A 19,921-nucleotide genomic window follows, 5' to 3' on the forward strand; every position below is an offset into this window, starting at 1 on the left:
AGTTACTGCGCCATTTTCCTTCAACAAAGCAAATTTTACATTTTCACTTTTTACTCCTCTTGTGTGTGCAGGCAAGGTGGCTAAAGTAAAAAAAAAATTCCTAATAAGAAAGATCTTATTGGTCACGCATAAAGGCCACCATTACCTGAAGAACCTTTTCTTTATATCGCATTTCATTTCATACATCTGCAAAAAGGTGGTTACGCGTTGTGCGTACATTTTCTTGTACTGTGTATTTGCACCGATTCGGATTTTAAGTGCTAGAACTAAGCATTTATTCCCGTCCCGTTGATAATGGCGAGTAAACAACTACATAAAAGAAATCGAAACAGCAGGAAAGATATTTATTTGAGCAATGACGAAATATTTTGTTAAGCTATCAGGCATGATCGTTCTGATAGCTGCGGGCCGCCTGCAGTTCATGGTGTAGGCTTTAAAATCGACAAGCGCAAAGTAAAAGTTTGTTAACTAGCACTCCGAACCCGCGAAGCTGCGAATGTTCAGTGCGCTGAAAGTGTACCAACACAGCAACCTTATAATGTGTTGGTGACTAAACAAAATGCACAGGCGATCGTACAACATGATGCGACAAATATTCGCTTCTGGTATTGGGGGTAAAATCGTCGTCACACCCATTACCGGTTTTAAAGACATGAGCTCAACGCGATCGATGGTAATGTGCACGCACAATGAGGATAAGTCTCTAGAGCCCTAGGCCACTCGTCAGTGACACAAGTGAACGCCATTCGAGCGCTCTTGATAGGCGTGTGGGCGACTCTGCCTTTTGCTTTTACATTGATTACTTGTTCAGATTGTCTTTGAATTTGATTGCACTGTCGGTGCTTCATTCCGCTGCTCTGTGGGCTTCAAGTTGATGGAGGTGGGTAATTGCGTGAAAGTTTGTGGGTGGTAGGTGCCTTTGTGGGTGGTAGGTGGCACCTCTGAAGGGTGAAAGTTGGTACTTTATTGGGTGAGTGCTCTGGAGGAGGCACCTTGCGGAGACGGAGTTGCCTCGATCCGCTCCGATCACCTACGGGAGATGGAAGGAGGAGCTTCACATCACCCATGCACAGAATCAATCACCCACCAAGCCTCCTCGCAACACAAAACACACACACGGAGGCGCGCGTTATTTTATTTTACAGCGGGGACTATAGTGCTCAGGCGATAAAAAAAAGCAGGCATGATACAAACAAGATGTAAGAATACAAAAATGCAATCATACCCACATTACAATCATCAAAGTTGTTCGCCTATTTTACGCTGCGTGTTGAAGAAATGAGTGGCATTTAAAGGTTATCGTCTGAATTTCACTTTCCGTAGCCACCACTTAGGAGCCATGAAGTGGCTGATAATGAGTTAGTTACTGTGTTATAGGGTCGCATATTTGCGGATTACCACCTCTCAGCGGCAGAATTATGCTCTGTCCTATTAAAACTATTGCTGTAATTCCCTGAAAGAATGTACTTTTGAGATAAAATTCATAGCTGTAATTTAGCTTTGCTAAAGATTAATACGAACTACGCTATTCTAGCTTGCCCATATGGAAAATGCGTTTTGCTCGCGGGTTTCCTCGGTTTCCTCTCAGTGCTAGGTTTTGCGGCGTACAAAAAGTAGACAAATTTATTTTTATTTTTCAGAGGAGCATAGCATCATTTCAGAAAGACAAGACTGGAACAGGATCAGACCTCCTGTTCCTCCTCCGGCAGTGACTGTCGAGGTCTTTATTGTTGCAGACAAGCCCCACCATCGATACTTCAATCAGACAAAAGACTTCATTGTATACCTTTGCGTTACGCTGAACTCGGTAAGTGTCACTAGAATCACTAAAAGAGAAGCATTGCCTCTGCAATCTTGAGTTGCTGTTCTTACAGCTTCAATGTGTGCAGTTTTAGTGAAATTTTTATTTGCCTTTGCCCTAACAATAGCAATGATAGCGTTTACGGAAATATTGTATATATCTATAAAATAAGATTTCGAGCCACGAAGAGCATTCCCTCCATTTGCTGGCACAAAAAAAATTCTGCAAGTGCAACGGCTGTTTTTCTTTCTCGAGTATTGGTGAGATTTAAATTGCGTGATAATCGACTGGAACGGAGCTTCTTCGCGAGAAAAGCAAATTAGTTACTTACGGGTGGCTGCCACGACACGGCTTTAATATATGTAAGTACCGAAGGGATTGGTAGTGAGGCATTAATTTTTGTGCGGTGTGTAAAGTTATGCCGCCGTGCATAGTCAGGATGGAATAAAACTCGAACGGCGCCTGCGAACAAATCAAAATACTTAATCACTGCAATTTCAGCAGCAGTATTCAACTAGCCTGGTCCATGTTGATGGGTAAACGATCTACTGAAGTACTCATTCACATCATAACCCGGTTGTTAGGCAATATCTAGCTGCAAAGTGAGAAAGTACAGCATATGCTAATTCCCGGCACATTAAAGCCTGACTGCATCGGGTTTCGATCGTAGGTGGAGGAATATAGTAAGTGGTCAAAAAGGTCGCCGACCCAGAAAGCAGGTTGTGAACTTACTGTGCCGTTCTCGAAAGACGCGGCTACAGAAACGGGAGAAATAAGTAGACTTATTTTCAAATGTGCTCGCTGCACATGATCCGAATGCCGTCGAGAATACAAGCGCATTTTGTTGCTCCAAGCAGTGAAATAAAAAATATAGGCAGCCCTTTTTGGGGGGAAATAAAATTTGGCGTTGTGATGTCAAGTAATTTATCCGCCGTGAAGCACGTAGGTGCTCTTGTCTCGCTTGGTTGGAGCACTGAGCATCATTCGAGAGCAATAATAAGTAGCTCAATGCTGGTTTTTGTGTAGTCTGTGAAAAGCTGCACTCAAAAATAAGGAGCAAAATACCCATCTGTGTTAGCAACGAGAAAATAAACTTCAATGGAATTCCATCGCTGCTTTCTGACAGAGCCTTAGAAATATTTGATTTGACTGCAACTGGAATGTTCTCCGGATTGGGCTATGCGGATTCACTTGCCCTCAATCGGGGAAAATGTGATAAAAGCTTCTGCACTGAACAGATTCATCTAGTCGTGTTGCTGAGGCATCCGGCAGTTTGTTCTGTTGTAAAGTAACATGAATTAAGTCACATGCTTTTAAAAGCCGATTTGAAAAAAAAAGAAAAGCCACACCATGCCTTTTATGAACTCCTAGAAGCATTAACCTTGGCCCACGCTACTTTCTTTCCATCTTTCAGGGAGTAAACAAAAAGAGCAAATCCGATGGGAGATGTCCGCTCCATACATTTTGACCACCAAAGTCCAACCGCTTTTTTGTGGCTTTTTAACTGAATGCGGATATTTCTTTCAGTAAAGACCAAACATTTGGTGTGAATTGCAAAGTAATGACTTAGAGTAATATGCGTTATGCTGTATTTGCATACATATTAATGATCAACAGTGTTTATCAAAAATATACAACCCAAGAAGTTTGCGTCCAAGCCGTGTGGTGCTGCTTTTAAGCACATTTCACATTTCTAAGTTTAGGAGGGTTAAGGAATTAAGTTCGTCCCGCCTTCGACAGTTTAGGGTCTGTGAGTATGCCAGAGGATCTGCGCTGCAGGGCTAAGGAGCAAACCCTTTAGGCTGTATACTTTCGACAGAAACTGTACACTCGTTAAAACCGTTAAAACTGTCCAGGCAGATGTAGGTTTGACGGTGCAGACATTTGACAAGGTCCATACACCTAACTCTGCACAATTTTGACTTGTAATTCGATGCTACCTGTGCTCCCGCAGGCAAACCTAAGGTTTCAGGATATGACTCGGCCGAGAGTGAAGCTCATACTGACGGGCGCTGAACAGAGCTGGGTATGCCCTACAATATCTCTTCCGTCTTTATAGCATTGTGTTGCCCCTTGGCTAAACTGCGTGTCTATCCCATTCAGGATGAGAAGTTTCTGCGCGGGAACCATAAATATACGCATGACTCCCAGACGCTGAGTGCCTTCCGGGAGTACGCAAAGATGAAGAAATCAAAATTTGGAACTCCTGACGTCGTGTTCTTCTTCACGGGGTAACTCTCTTCGATGCAACTTATCCAAATGACCGACTGCTACTTGAAAAGAGGCAATAATCCCATTTTACTATTTTTTTCCAGGCGTGACGTAGTTACTGATGAAGATGATGGTACAATAAGTACGAACGGCTTAGGTACGTTTTTTATTGTAGACGTTACTCAATAGTATGTCTGAAACTGCAAACCTTGGTGGAAAATTAGCCTCGATGATTTGGCTAGTTAAAGACCAAATTCGTTAGTTGCAAGCTGAGTTTGCCACGCGACTTTCTGATTCGACGCGTAAAGCTCATGTTGTAATATAAGAATTGAACTCGTAAGGTACTTTTATTACTGCCTGGGAACTGGTAGAGAATTGAGCAGCTTACGAATAGTAGTATTCTTGTGCTGTGCAACGATGCGAAATTTGGGGACCATGAGCCTAAAGTAAGCTTACTGGCGGGAAATATTTCACAAAGAGCCCATTTACATTATGTGTTCGCAACGCAATAGCAGAAGCAAATGTTGATGCCTTACCAGAAGTGATTTCCCTTTTGGGCCGGTGACGTTACTTTCCCTCTGGCGACATCATTTCTTTTCAGTCAATTGGGAACTTTGTTAATACCGATGCATTTTTGTTTCATCGAGATTCTGATGGTGTCGCATTAAAATAAAAAAAGAACACCTCGAAAGAAACAGATCTAAAATAGTTAAAAATAAGAGCATCGAATCAAGCGTCCTTTAGTAAATCTTCGGAAACAGCAGTAATTTTTTCAGCAATTTTACATAATCCATGACCGTTTCTTCTACGATGAAAAAAATAATCACGTAGAAAACGCTTTTAAATACCTTCTAAATTGTCATTTTTATGCGAAATTGCTTTTGCGTTGCGCTAGTGCGCGTAAATGGGCCATAATGAAAAAGGAGAATAATTCTTCAGATAATCTTCAAAAGGCTTAAGAAATTGGTCGCATAGGTACCAGTGGGAAATTGTATTATTTATTTATCTTTGTAACTCTTGCCTGAACTAACATAATTCCAAAGAATTATTTTCGCATTATTATGCGTGAGACTTGCCTTTTTACTATTCATTATGTAGCTACACTGCACAAACGTCTTATGACGTTAGTTAACTCTGATAGAACGTGCGCAGTGTCTTGGGATAGTTATAGTGCGCTTAAAGGAAGGGAAAAGGAAGCCAAGGAACGTAAGAAAAGAAACTTAGCGCAAGTTGCAGCACATTTTTCATACTTGTGTGCACCAGTGAAAAAAAAAATGGGTGTGGCCTAGCCGACGACGGTGCCGACGAATAAAAGCAGCAGCAGCAGGACTACGCTTTGCAATGGGAAAGATTAACACTTTCAGTACAGCACTTGGCAGTTATCACAATGGTGCAAAAAGGTGCGTGAAAGGTTGTGCCGCAAATATATGACATTATGTGCAGTGCTCTATAGTCGAGCGTCACAAAGTTTCCAGATTTGCGCTAAGACAAATAGTGAAGACAAGTTACATGATTCATGGCGTTGAGCGCCCAAATAATGTTTAATTCGAACAAAACTGAGTGAATAAAGAGCAGCGTCGGGACAGCGAAGCAAGCTGTGGCGAGGAAAATAGGAAGGATGTTGTCAGGAGGCAGCAAGCGAGGAGAGTGGTTTTAAAAACGGGTGCGAGTTAGCGGCACATCACCAGAAATAAAGAGGAAATGGCCATCGGCAAAGCGTGTTATGCAAAGAAAAGGCAACAGTTCGTCCCTTAAGACTGACGAAGTGGATGCCTAGAAAAGACAAGCATGGAAGGTGGCGTCAGAGAGCGAGGTCAGTGAAGAGATTAGGAAGCTGGTGGAGATTTTGTACCCGCAGCTAGTACTGGAGAGGGCTGATAAGTGATCTTCAGGAACGTAATTTATTTTGCCCGGGAGTATTTTGGGGCTTCTGATGATGATTATGGGCAGTATCCAAAGCATATAGAGCGAGGGCGTGAACCGCAAGTTTACCGCAGACCTTTAGGACGGCGGAAAAGTGGTTCTTGCAAACGATGATTGACTAAATAGTTTGAGTATGCCGTTTTTCCGTTTCGTGCAGGTATCGCCTATCTTGGCGGGCTCTGCACGGATAACTACGTAGGTCTTGGAGAAGATCGTCCTGGATTCTACAACGGAATGCTCACATTCTCGCATGAAATGGGACATCTGTAAGACAATGCTCACTCTGTATCGTTTTCGCTTTCACAATGGTTATTCGGTTTAACGTCCCCAAGCGACCCGGGACGGGCTATGAGGTACGCCGAAGTGGAGGCCCCCAGATAATTTCGCGTAATTGATGTTCTGTAACGAGTGCTGGTATGGCACGATACGCCGGCCTCAAGCATTTCGCCTCAATCGAAATAGGAACGGTGCGGCCGGGATCGAGCTGTCATCTTTCGGGTTAACAGCCGAGCGCAATACAATTGAGGAGACCGAGGCGGCTGGCTTTCTCAATATGTTGACAGTGTAGTACAAGCTGCAAACTGTACACTGGAGTTCGTGTTCTCGTTGACTAGGACTTTTGCCGCTTATTAACATGTTTTCAGTTCACAACTTTCATTATTCTCATATGAAGTGAACTCCTATAGTCTTCCTCCTTGATTTGAACTAAATATATGTTTTATCTGCCAGACAACAATGTCTCACTAGAGTACGCTCTATGTTTACATAGGTAACAGGTCTGATCCATTTTGAGCTCTGTCGGCGGCATCGGTAGGTCGGCAGCGCTGCCCAACTATGCCATTTAACGCATAATTGGATGTAACTCTTCATTAGGTTTATGCATCAGATAACCTCGTTATTTAATTTTGGAATCTAAGCATCACCCTGGCATGTCGTAAGCGATAACACCCGCGTTCATGAGCTCTGAAAGAAGAATATTACACGCGGGGGCTTAGGGACAGACGCTCGGCGGTAACTTAACTCTAGGATTCGTCGTGCATGTTGTATTTGAAACCAATACCTCTCACAGGACGGTTTACAGTTCTCCGTGCCATTCGCGAGGGAGGAAAATATGGAAAGTTTGTTGGTTTCGCTTTGCCGTGGAATAACGCTTTTGTTGTTCACGACACTGAGTGAAGCTCTAGTTGCTTGTTTCTAAACGGGCTCTTTCAAAACAGATTGGGAGCTCAACACGACGGATCGAAGAAAATAGCTCTGGTTCCAGGATACATGGGATCGGAACGTTGCTCATGGGATGACGGATACCTGATGAGCTATAAGGACAAAGGTGCAAATCACCAGAGGTTTTCCGAGTGCAGTCGAATGCAGATGAGCCTTGTGATCTCGTAAGTCCTTTTCTTCAAAGCTTCTTTTGTACACCAAATTATTTCATGAGTTTAACACAAAGCCCACACATGTAAAATGCTGAATACGTGGTAAAACGCCAGAGCAAATAGCAAATACGATGTTTTAAGGGGAAAATATTCCAACGGTGACTAATTCCATAAAGTAACACGAAAATTGCCTGCTCTGATTTCTTCCATTGGTTGGAAAGAAACACTCAGGTGGTAGAAGAAAATTATTTCTAGCATAGCGGCTGGCACGAAATAAGTTCATTAGGATAAACACCAGAACGTAAAAGAACAGATGAGGTTGAAATCATATATTTTATACATATTGCGGTAAAACACGTCGATACCGCTCCTGAGCGAAAAATTCTAAAAGTGTTAATTCTGCCTCATCCTAGCGCGCTCGGCATAATACAGACGCAAGTTAAATCAACTTTTAATACAGGAAAAAAAGTGCAGAAGGTTCATCCTATCCACAAATTTTTTAACAGTACCCCGTAAGCTTCGATCATTCGGCATGACAGTGCCCTATCACGGCGTAGACATGGAAAACTCAGCGAAAAAAAAAAAACGCCTGCGCTCACCGTCCCCCTCCTGCCCGAGCACTAAAGTCGTCTCTTAGGCTCTTCTAACAGGCATGGGGCAGCTCTTGCCATGGTTAATTGCGTCACCAGCGTCTCGGCCGAACGACGAGCAGGTGTGGTGCACTTTTTTCTTAGGGCGCATACAGCCTAAAATAATGAAGGGACCGGGGACCTTGGCTAGACTGGGCAAGAGAAAAAGAATAGTAAACAACAGCTCCCTGCGTGTAGGGACATTCGCCCTGGAACAGCAGGGCGAATTCTCAAGTCAATGAAAATAAACGCATTGGCTGGAGTTGAGTACCTTTAATAATAGCGGGTGTGTGGATGTAAGCACGTTGGAATATTTTGAATTAAAGAAAACAAACTCTATTGATTGCGCTGCGTTATTTTTGTCTAATTGCGTATTTCAGTCGGTCATCTTGAATGCTTCGAATCCGCGAGGCAGTAAGATAACCGCAGCGGTGATAGCCCAAACTTGGGATCTCAATACAGATTGCCCTTTAAAACACCTCTTGGTTTCACAGAGCAAAACAAAAAAACTTGCCTCGTATCCGGATTGTTTATTGGATTGCCTCGGATAGCGGATTGTTTGTTGTTTTAAAGCGTTATCTTCTCGGCCTGTTGATGCCCGGGCAGGGTCTGGGATGAATTGGCGTGGTGCATGTTGTAGATGCGTGGCTTCAGTTATCATCGATTCGTGACTAGCACCTCGGTACCGGGAGGTGACGGCTCTCTGCAACGGCAGCAGAATGTTTAGGCAATTTTCAAGTGATAAATAACCACACGTGTTCATAGAACCTGGAAACAATTCCAGGCGCGCACTTCAGTCTGCTTAGGCGCAGTAAAGCGAAAGAAATTTTCTTACTGCGCGTTCTTCATCCTCATGCGTGTCCGGTATCTCGTCCCTGTCATCTCGCCTACGCGCGCGCCATCTGCTGAAACAGTGCCGTGCATTGCGGGGGGGGGGGGGGGTTCAGTGGGTGCCGCATGATGGCGCTACGACTACACTTCAAGATTACACATGTACGCTCAGTACATATCTCGGAAATGCGTTTCTGAGACATCTGTGCATTCCCTAGATTTGCCTTTATGCAACTTCCAACGTTGAACTGGCCTGGCTGAGAAAATAAATCTTAGGTGGTCTGGCGTCTTTGTCACAATGATATCCTGCCATTCTCGAGCGCCATGCACAGTGGAGGCCCAAGAGCATTATGAGATCAAATGGCACCCGTACTTATTAATGCGAAAGCAATACTGCTTGCACTTTCAGCCTGTCGCGTAGCGAGGCCGGTCCTGCTCCTTCCACGCGCGGCGCGCTTAGCGGTCTGACGTCACAGTTGCAAGAACGGGGCTCCAACTCGTGCCGTCGCGTAGCGAGGCCGCAGCTACTAAGCGCAGCCTAACTCCCGCTCCTGCCACGCGCGGCGCGCTTAGCGGTCGGTTCGGGTGTCCACCGAGATGACAGAGAATTACTGCGCCACTTTCTTTCCTCAAAAAGCGGTGTTTTCAAAGGACAAGGCATGGCGAAGGAATTCTCTGTCATCTCGGTGGACACCCGAACCATAGGAAGGGAGAAACGCCACGACCCGTTCGGCGCGATGCCTTGCCCTTTGAACGCAACGCTTTTTGAGGAAAGGAAATTCTCTGTCATCTCGGTGGACGCCCGAACCGCACCGTACAGCAAGGAAGGAAGTGGGAGTGAAAGAAGAGGGAAGCTTCTAGACAATCATCCGTTAGCGTCAGCAGCTCGTTTTGGCGACCGAGGCATGCATAAATCTCTCAGCACGTGGGGGCCCTCGTGTGGTGAGTATAATGCCATGTAAAACAAATGCGCAAAAGTTTCATAAATAAGCTTTACTAAGAGCACTACCAAGACACACGACCAGGCAAACGGGGCGCAGCCAGGGCTATTGCTTTCGCAACTTACAGGGCTTAGCCAAGCTAAGCCTCTGCCAAATTTCTTTTTATGCGAAGCATACTACTTTAGCTACCCCTTCAGCCCTTCACCGTGGTTATGCGCCTCCAAATCACGTGATACATGACGTCACACCACGTGACACGATGACGACACGACAGTAGAGAAACGGGGGCCCACCTCGCGCCGTCGCTGTGGTTGTGCGCCTCCAAATCACGTGATACATGACGTCACACCACGTGATACGATGACGTCACGACAGTGGAGAAACGGGGGCCCACCTCGCGCCGTCGCTGTGGTTGTGCGCCTCCAAATGACGTGATACATGACGTCACACCACGTGACACGATGACGTCACGACAGTGGAGAAACGGGGGCCCACCTCGCGCCGTCTCTGTGGTTGTGCGCCTCCAAATCACGCGACACGATGATGCTTCCCATTCTCCAGGCTTAGCCAAGTTAAGCCTCAGCCATTTTTTCGACAGTGTATGAATTTGTTTGCCGCTGTGCAAAAATTGGCCGTGGAACCTCCTGAGTGGCTCTCAAGAGTAGAACCGCTTGTGGGGTTGCGTGAATTTTAGTTGGGCGAAGCCAGTCTTTGGCTGGTTGATTACGAACCCTCTCTGTGTACATTATCTATTTAATATATATATAGTGTACTGTAGCTAGTTCAGATTGTTGGTTTGGTGTAATTTTTGCCAAAGACAGGCCAGAAGTAAAAAATAAAAAAAACCATCGTTCGGGTTCGATCCTCGCCTTAGCCACCGTTCTCGTTTAGTAATTTTTACTCAGTTTCTGCGAACACGCTCGGTCCACAGCTTCCGTCCACAACTTCCGTCCACAGCTTCCGTTGCCGCCAATCATTGGCCAAGAATGCCTTCGCATTGAAATTGTAGCGTAACACACGCCAAGGAGAAATACGAAACCAACTCCAGCCATATGGGCTCACATCACTGATATCGCGACAGCCGGTGCTATTCGACAGTCGCGCGCAACGCACATCATCAAACGCGATCTACACGACACACTTCTGTGCTCGATGGCGTAGTAACCAAACTTGTACAAACAATAGTCGTTATGTCACGGCGGCCCCTCCGCGCCATCTACCGATGTGTTTCATAATGCTATCCATACTTGTGATATTTTATCGATCCAGCTCTTAAAAACGAACTTCTTCCCCACGCCAAAATAATTTGAACACGACAGTTGTCATATCCGCGCCGCTTTTCGGCCACAGCCCATTAAGGTAACGGTAAAATATAATTTTTGAAGTGCATCTAGCAGTTTTATGATGGCGACAGGATGCTGGCCCGCGTTCGGTTACAAGCAGTAGATTGAATATTCTGCCCTGATTACTCCAACAAGTTCTTTACTAATAGGACTATTGTTGTTACGACTAATACGTCTATTACTTACCATTTTCTATCAGTGATGAACTTCTCAGGTATATCTTTTTCCGGCCTTCTTCGCAGGTTCCGAGGGCAAACGTGTTGGGTGGTCCTGTCAACCCAAGAAGAACAAGTTGACCTCTATCCCGGCAATGTGGTGAAACCTGAGGATGTCTGCAGGAATGCCATTCCCGATAAACGCGGAGTGTACGCAGAAATGGTGAGCCGTGGCCTGCTAAAATATGTGGTTAAAGCAGTTTGATCACAGAGTGACGGAAAACAGGTTTTAAAAATGGTCCGAGTTGGACAGGATACATGAAGAGGTCCTAATTGTCTCAAAAGAGCACAATCCAACTGGAGCTGAAATAAATGCATTGCCTTCTGCAACCACAAATACTACATTGGAACAAGCAAGCACGAATTGCTCCAGGTTGCATGACAGACGGTGCAACATCTAAACACACCCCCTTAATCTAGTCGCGCGAATGTAATGACACGAAGCTAGATAGGCGGATAAAGAATTGAGGAGCACATTGCTTCCTGCCCTTACTTTAGTCTGCTGAAGGAAAAGCCGAGTTCTGCGGCCGCGACTGCAACATGTACATTCCACGGTCGTGTAGTAAGACTGCTTTCAGCCACACACACTCTACAGGGTGTTTTTTTAACCGTTCACAGATTAAACAAAAAAGGCTCTGATAGTATCATGAATACCGCCTTTACGGAATGTACATTCGGCTCGGCGGACAAAAGATAAGGAACTAGTGGTCAAATTTATTAAAATAATTAGCCAAATTTCGTTAATTACCTTTTTTACTGTTCAATTTGCGCTGCATATTACAATAGCAATTTTGAATACTGAAAAGATTAAAAGCTAATATAATTTGCAGCCTTTCAACAAGTGCAACTGATAATGAGATATTCGCGACTGAATTTGCAGCTTTTCCGATCCGATTCGGGAACTGAACGTTCAGAGTCCGCCAGAAATTCCGCACATGATACTACGTAAGAGATCTGACGAGATGATGATGACAACCGACCGCATCAAGGCTATAGCCGCGACTGCGGCGGGCAGGCGCTTGAGAAGAGCGCATAGTCATCGCCTCCGTGAGCTCCGCTGTTAATGCTATACCGAAAAAAGCGGTCTTCTCACTCAAAAAGGATAATTTAAAAATTGTGTAAATCTTAGGTGAAACACCCGGTATAATGTATAGCTGCAACGGAAAAAGATTAGCACAAGTGACTCATGACCGGAGCGGAGAAATTGCGAGACGTGGCGTTATTGTAGCCGTATGCGCAGATAGCGAGGGTGCCTGGCACATTCCACTTTCCAAAGTGGGGGTGGCCGACAGAAAGGAGCGCATCCGAAAGTAGGCACTGCCACACATTACTTTTGACAGTGCATCCCCAGCACATTTTTAAAGGAAAAAGGTGATAAAGATAACGTAGCTCGCCACGCCAGCGCCAAAAGAAATAAATAAAACGAGATTATGTGTTTAGCCACCTTAGCACAAGGTTTGGCTGATAAGGCATCTACAGGCGTTCGTTTAAGATGTTGCATTTCTGATGGGCGAATGTCTAGGTGGGCTGCTTCCTGCCGGCCACCTCCGCTTTAGGAAATGGTATGTTCCTGGTACTCTCGCTATCGGTGCACTCGGCAACAATAGCGCCGCGTGTCGCGATTTTTTTTGCTCCGATCGTGATTCACTTGTGCCATTCTTTTTCCGTTGCAGCTGTACACAGATAGGCCACTGATAATAACTGCCTGAACGCACAAGTATCAACACCTACCACATTTGCACTATGGGGAAATGTATAAATGAGAATTGTCGCAATCGTCATTGCTATCTCTTTCTATGCCCTGCTTTCGTTCTGAGCCCCTATGTGCATGGCTCCAGTTTAAGGTACCCGAGAGCGTAGCTTAGATAGGGAGCCTGCGTGACGAGAGAAGAACGAGGGAGACAAACTGCATGTCACTTGCGAGCTATGAATAAATAGAATCATAGTAAACAAAAAAGAGTTTCAGGTGGTGTCTACGTGTATAAGTCGAATATTTGAGGCTTTTAGTGCGCATGCACTTCTAGTGGCCATTACCCGCATTTAGTCGTGGTGTGTTTGTTTGCCTGTCTGTGTGTTCGTCTGAAGCCGGTTTTGTGTTAGGCGGCAGCTGTATTAATCGTGAGATGCTGCTCGGGAAAAGCAACCAGGATCGCAACCTCATCCAAGCAACCCCAGTCCCACCGACGGCAGCACATGCCATAAAACAGAAGTGACGCATCCCATGACCACTGCACTACTGCGCCAGGGCTGCTAGGAACACTCCCAGGGTTCCACGAATGTACAGAATGAATAATTTCGAATACATAGTTCCTAACCCATTATCCTGTCCGAACAACTGGCATCCGTAAAGACTACATCTGAACAACGAAAGCAAAATGTAAACCGAACGGCTAGCACACCTAATTCGCATTTACATAACTACGCAAATCTACCATCATTGTTTCTGTTGTAGCTATGATTGTAATTTGTAGCGCCTGTCACATTACGCATGACATGCCAAGGCAAATTACAATGACCAAACAGTGATGCTTGCGCAAGACGGCGAATGCTTTATAAGTGCCAAAAATATCTATAATTTTTACCGAAACACTTCAGTCGGCTTAACTTGAACGGCATTATTATTTCAAAATTATGTATTTAGCTGGTATGATTCATAGGCGCCTTCATCGAACTAAATTTTGCCTGCAGTGTTCTTGCACTCGTCATTTACAGCGCGTCAAGTAATGCATAACGTGCGTTCTTTACGTGAGCACGTTTCTAACTATGAGGACCCATTGTGAAAGAACACAGCGAAAATAAAGGAGGAATATATTCACATGTGCGCTTCCTGGAAACTGAATGGATACATTGCGAGAGCATGGGAATACATGTGAAGAAAGCTCTTGCAGAAACCGAAAAAAAAGGGCATCACCCTCAATGGACAAGAGAAATCTTTGAGGAATGTGTTAAAGCGTGCAAAGAGGAGTCATGCCTGAGCAGATGTTCGGTTTTTCTGTCTCACTGCGAGATTGCGTATAATAATTCTTGAATGACAAGCCTTGGTGCTTTAACGTTTGGTGAAATTTCGCTGTCCTTTTTTGTGTTTCTGTGTGCATTCTTTGCAAGACATCGATCGCGTGTGTTTGTTCTTCCTGCGACTCGTTTATTTAAGCTGTGTTCTTTCACGATGTAGCTCACCAAATCGCCCAACAGTGTACTTCAGTGAGAATACTCCAAGTGAATGACGCTGCTTGAGTGATTTTACTAAATTTAAAGAGGAACTTTAAAAATTGAAGTTGTTTAGCATGGAAAGCTGGGTTTTATCAAATTACCCTCACGTACAGCCTTTTTCAAAATTATACGGCCCAAGAGGTTTGGTTATAATCAGTGCAATGGAGCGCCCTGGCATCCCTAGGCATCAAAACCTCCAGACATGTGAGGCCAAAAGCTCCTCTCACCTGCTAGCAATTTTGACCGCAGAAGATACGAAACGAGCCATGCTGCAACACCAAGAAGCAAACTACTTAGGTGCATATTTTTCAAAAAGACTGCATATATGTGATTCGTGATAACATATATTTGGCTAGGAGGAGAGATTCATTCTTGAAATTCAAAGACCGTATCCACCTGCAGCCTGCTGGCGTGTAGGCTTCTCACGTAAGTACTGGTGAGAGTAAACGACCAGAGCGTCGCTTCTGAAAAGGAAACGCTGATGAAAGGTCATGCTACTTTCTAAGAATCAATGCAATATCAAGAGGCAAATAAAACAGGAAAGTAGCTTAGACGCGAGCAGATAGAAATTTACCTTAATGCATTAGAACGACGGCGCGTGGGGCGAGTTGGTGCATGACTGAAAAAACTGCTGCGCCATGTCGACAACAAAAGAAAGAAAAGAAAATGTACGCATGCATTATCCTTTTCTTTCTTCTGTTGCTGCCGATGCGCCGCAATCTTGATGCTTTTGTTTTGCAAATCGGGAAGACAAGCCATGAATTGCAGAATTTCCAGTTTTTTTTTTTTCACTCTCTTCTATCTTGCACGGCGCCGTCTCGGTGTCATCCTCAGTAAGAGGGCTGGCGCCTTTTTTTAGAGGAACCTAGAAACCCCACGTAGACGAGCATGCGCAATTGATTTGAAGTATGTAGTGTTAGGAACGCTCACAAGGGAAACTGCTTGCCTAGAACCTGCCGCATTTCGCAGCACGGCGTAAATGTTAACTTTTCACTGCGAAAGGTGTCGGCGCGGACTGCTTTCTGGCTGTATCCCTATCGCGTGCTCCCTGTGTTCAGGAGGGCGTCGTTGGGCGACCGAGAGGTGTTTCGGGACGTTTTGTGGCATCTTGCCACCGCACGTACACCAAGTGACGGTGAAGGCTGCGCTTGCTCCGGACATGGGCCGGGAAGGGACGTGATAAGGACATACTTGTTTCCAAAGACTCTTTTACATGTTTAATTTACGTACGGATTTTGCTTCAGCAGTAAATAGGAATTTGAGGTTTTTATTTACCGTGCCTTTTAACGCAATTTTTTTCAGGTAAATCCCAAGGGCAACGAATGCAAGTTGAAGTGTAGTTATGACGTACAGGAAGGGTACCGCATATATACGTACTCTAGATATGCTGATGCGCCAGACTACACGTCCTGTGGAGCCAATCGGGTAAGACAGATTTTAACACCACTTTGGAGGAAAGCATACCTAGCTTATCTTCCTCCTGTTGTTCTGCGCCATTTCGCTTTAAAAACTTGACTTATGATAGACCACAATTTAACTGACAATTTCGTTTAGGGTAAAAAAAAATCCTGCACTCCGATTTTTGCCATTGCGGAATGTGTAATTTGCAGCTTTCAAAGCCCATACTGCGTTGACTCGAATGATCAGTTATGAAGAAAAGGAGTACATCTCTATCCAGAACTGCTGAAGCCAGAACTAGAGGAAATTACTACTTCTACAAATAACTACTTCTTAATGCATAATTTGGCGGCCTAAATTCAGTTTTCTGCACTTATTAACTGCCTCCGGAACTTGAGGCCGCGTCACAGCGCTTAGAAACCTGTAAATAAATTTCTCAAACTCCGTTCAGCTCCCGCCTGAATAATAAAGCACTCGCACAACTTATGAGGTTCATTGGAATGATGTAGTTCATTCACTATCAAACAAATAGATAGACAATATTGTCTCTTCTGAAAAGGGTGTAATTTAAGTGATATGCCCGCGCTCATCTGTGACAGCAAATTAACGGGCTGCACTTTCAGCCCGAACATCCTGCTGGCATTTGGCTCTCAACTTTAAGCATCGCGTTTCAAATATGCAGCAATTTTGCTGCTGCATAAAATCATGCACGGGATAATGTGCTCAGATTTTTTTATGGGTCTGGATTTTCATATTTAAAACTAGCAATAACTATTCTAGAAGAGTTTCGTGAAACTGCGACTTCTCATTGCAGCCCTCACTTTTATCTCAGTCAGTGAAAATAACTGGATAGCAGTGCCATATTTGCTGCGAGATGTAAGATGAGATATGTTTTGGTTACTGCACCATAAAAAATTTATAAATGGTAAGCAGGGGCGTTCGATTTAGGTGTACTTTGCTATCTACACCTGAAGGACTTCCGCGACAAGGCTAGAGGGTACCATCACTACTAAACACACGCTTTCAAAAATGGATTAAGGTTCATAGCGGCTGCACTCAAAACACATTGGTGCTACTGATGTGCGCCGTTAGCATCCGTAGCGCTTGACAGTGGTATGGTGCTAAGTTTGCTGGTCGGAGTTTTGCTCTGATATCCCGCTTCTTACATAGAGGCCTTTTACTTATCGTGAAGCCTTGTTGAAGAACAGGCCTTAGGGAAAGTTTGAAATTATGAAGATTAACTTAAAACAACACTGCTGAAATAACTAAAACATGCGCTTTCTTCCGCCCGTTGGCTGGGAGCTCCTAAAGTGTATTTTAAAGGAGGTTGTTTTTTAGACGAACTTTGCATTTGGGATATTTTTTGGAGAGTTTTTGATGGCGGCAAGAAATGTGCGATATCTGGTTTAGTAAAAAAAAACACTGCTAGGATGAAATCTATGCAATTTGTTGGTTCTGCACCAAACCCTGGCCAGTCCCCCACCATTGGCAGGTGCCATTCCTTAAGAGGCAGTAAGAAGAAAATTAAATGTAGCTGGCACTTTCTGACACCAAAATTGCGATTAGATAATTTGGGATCAGGAGTTGAGAGGTCCGATGCGTACAAGTCGGTGAATAGAAGCTACGACAGGTCTGAATGGCAAGTTGTTTAGGAACCCTCAACGCACCACGATAAAGTTCAACTCATTAGGTCTTACACTGATGCAGGAATAGCAAAATGAATTTTTATAAACGCGCAAAGTAAAGCAGTAGCTTTTGAACCGAAGGAAATTCGTAAGAACCACCGCTGGACTTAAGTGATGACGGAGAGAATAGTAGCGATCACGTCGGCTAAGTAACCTGATAGGAAGCTTTTTATGGTCTAAGTGGTGTGAACATCAGTGGGGAGGATGAGACCTTAAGCGTTTCTGATTGTAACCGCTCGGATCAATAACTGTGAAACGATGTGTTACAAAAACTACAAATTCTTGTAGTTTTTTGTATGTCTGTAATAAACTCCGAAACAAAACGGATTAACCGTTAGTCATTTCTAGGGACGCTGGAGGGTGGTAGACACATTGCAAGTGCTGTGGTGAATTAAAATGCGTCTTCTTTTCCCCCAGGTGTGCGTCCGAGGGTTGTGCGAGTATGACTCTCAAGGAAGGGGAAATCACACTCAAAAGAAGGAGACCCCTCGGCCCCCAGTAACCCCGAAGCCTACCATCCGAACGACAAGATGGTGGGAGAATCCCATCTGGAAGAATCGCAATCGGCCGTATAGGAGGTATTGATGCTGTCTACTCCGGCAACACTCCATAATGAATTCTTAGTACTTGGTAATATTGGTGTTGACATCACCAAAGAAATACTTTTGGTGAACTAATATTGTGGAGCTCACAAGTATTGGGAGGAAACTGGGTTGCAGCAGTAATAAACTCTTAAAATTGTAACTCTGACTCTGATCTGTGATTTTCTTTTAACATAATTATCTCGCAAACTGTTCCACACGACTCGATATCAAAACTTATGATTGAAACACGTCTATTCGTGCCAGAGCACACGCTTCATACTATGTAACGCTCGTTTCCTTCAACAACAGAAGATTGGCAGTTATGCTCATGTCCTTAAGTAATCCCTGCCGTAATCCCTGTAGGCGAGAATAGATAAGTTGGAGAACATTCATTGGATGGTTGTGGGCCCAGTGAGGAACGGGAATGAATTGATAGCTGAGATGAGGACAAATCTAAATAAGATCTGACGTCCTGAAGCGGGCAGGACCTTTTGCTAGTCAGGACACAAACCCGCCTATAGGATCAGCATCGCAGATGTTTTATGAGTAATATTCTTGTGCACTCGCGAATAGCTAACACAAAAACATTCCCTTGACGGCTGCGAGGTGATGGTGTCAAATGACATCACTGCGTGGTTTACTATCGGTGTCAGCAGGGACTACTGCGCGTTTTGGTTTATTTTTAAAAGTAAAATGCGATTACCTTCCTTCGTTATGCGCAAACAGAGGTGAAAGAAATGTGAATAAACCCCCGAGCGCTGTCCGACAACTAGCGGCTCAAGGCGAAAGCTCTTCTTGCAACCAGTGGTTTAGTTTGTCTTGTCGATCACAGAGCCGAAAAGCACAGCGTAACGAGAGGGGCAGTTTTTGGCGCACGCGCAGAGCTGCTGCACGCCGCCTGTATTATTTACAGGCGTCAGATTCCGCACTGTGTTCTAGCCACGCTGTGTATTTCTTCAGTTAAATCTGTTATGACAAGAAAAAAATACGTAGGGACTGAGATCTGTGAAATGCGCGCCTCTAATCGCCCTGAATATGGTAGTGCGTTTCTCGACGCCAAAGCAACTAACCGCAGTCAGTTGCGCAGTGGAACAAATATAGCGCCTCCTATACAATGCAGGTAGGGGGCTTCTTCTGAGTGATTTGGACTGGAGCACCTTTATTACCGTCTTGAGTTACAAGTGAGTTAGTTGATCTTGCTATGTGGCCGTCAGTGGAGACTGACGGTGACCTCTTGGGCTCTAGTCAGGAGCTGCTCTTGGGTTTGAGGTCAGAGCCGAGGAGAAGGATCTTCCACAGTCCTGTTTGCGTGAGCCTCTGGAACGATATTGGTGGTGGATCTGTCGGACATTTCTAGAAGATGGGGCCTACGGTGGCTTTGCTGCCGCATTTGCTGAACTCCGGCTTAAATCCATCCTGGCACGCATGGCTTAGGACAGCGCGATTAAAGAGAGTTTTAGTTTGGAGTTGTTTTCCACGGAACCTCCTCTTCTTTGGTTAAGGTTTTATGCAGAGGTGGGAAGGTTAGCCTTTCCAGCCTCTAATGTTGAGTGATCTAGTGGTAGGTATAATGGCCGTCCCTTGACATTCCGACGTCGGAGTTAGTATCGCTCGGCTGATAGATCCTCGAGTATTATCGCGGGTTGCCTCGTTCCCTTAGTTTGAGGAGGCAGCCAGTACCTAGACCATTTCCACTTTATTCCTGTCTTTCGGGTAATTCCTGATAATTCTCAAGAAGATGGGAGATACTCTGCCCTTGGCGAAATTGCCAATGGCT

General features: G+C 44.7%; 1 protein-coding gene across 1 annotated transcript in view; it reads left to right on the forward strand.

The window, feature by feature from the left end:
• LOC149328616 (venom metalloproteinase BumaMPs1-like) overlaps positions 1 to 19,578 on the forward strand; it is a 34,931-nt gene extending 15,353 nt beyond the window's left edge. The window contains exons 5-14 of the mRNA XM_089559038.1: positions 1,641 to 1,807; positions 3,756 to 3,827; positions 3,905 to 4,032; positions 4,117 to 4,169; positions 6,093 to 6,201; positions 7,153 to 7,320; positions 11,295 to 11,430; positions 15,780 to 15,902; positions 17,978 to 18,138; positions 19,419 to 19,578. Coding sequence (XP_089415164.1) covers positions 1,641 to 1,807; positions 3,756 to 3,827; positions 3,905 to 4,032; positions 4,117 to 4,169; positions 6,093 to 6,201; positions 7,153 to 7,320; positions 11,295 to 11,430; positions 15,780 to 15,902; positions 17,978 to 18,138; positions 19,419 to 19,578 — 1,277 coding nt within the window. The remainder of the gene's footprint in view (positions 1 to 1,640; positions 1,808 to 3,755; positions 3,828 to 3,904; positions 4,033 to 4,116; positions 4,170 to 6,092; positions 6,202 to 7,152; positions 7,321 to 11,294; positions 11,431 to 15,779; positions 15,903 to 17,977; positions 18,139 to 19,418) is intronic.
• Positions 19,579 to 19,921: the final 343 nt, after the last annotated feature.

This window comes from Amblyomma mixtum, chromosome 9 (assembly GCF_055824585.1).
Source record: "Amblyomma mixtum isolate Tamu chromosome 9, ASM5582458v1, whole genome shotgun sequence".
Lineage (NCBI taxonomy): Eukaryota > Metazoa > Arthropoda > Arachnida > Ixodida > Ixodidae > Amblyomma > Amblyomma mixtum.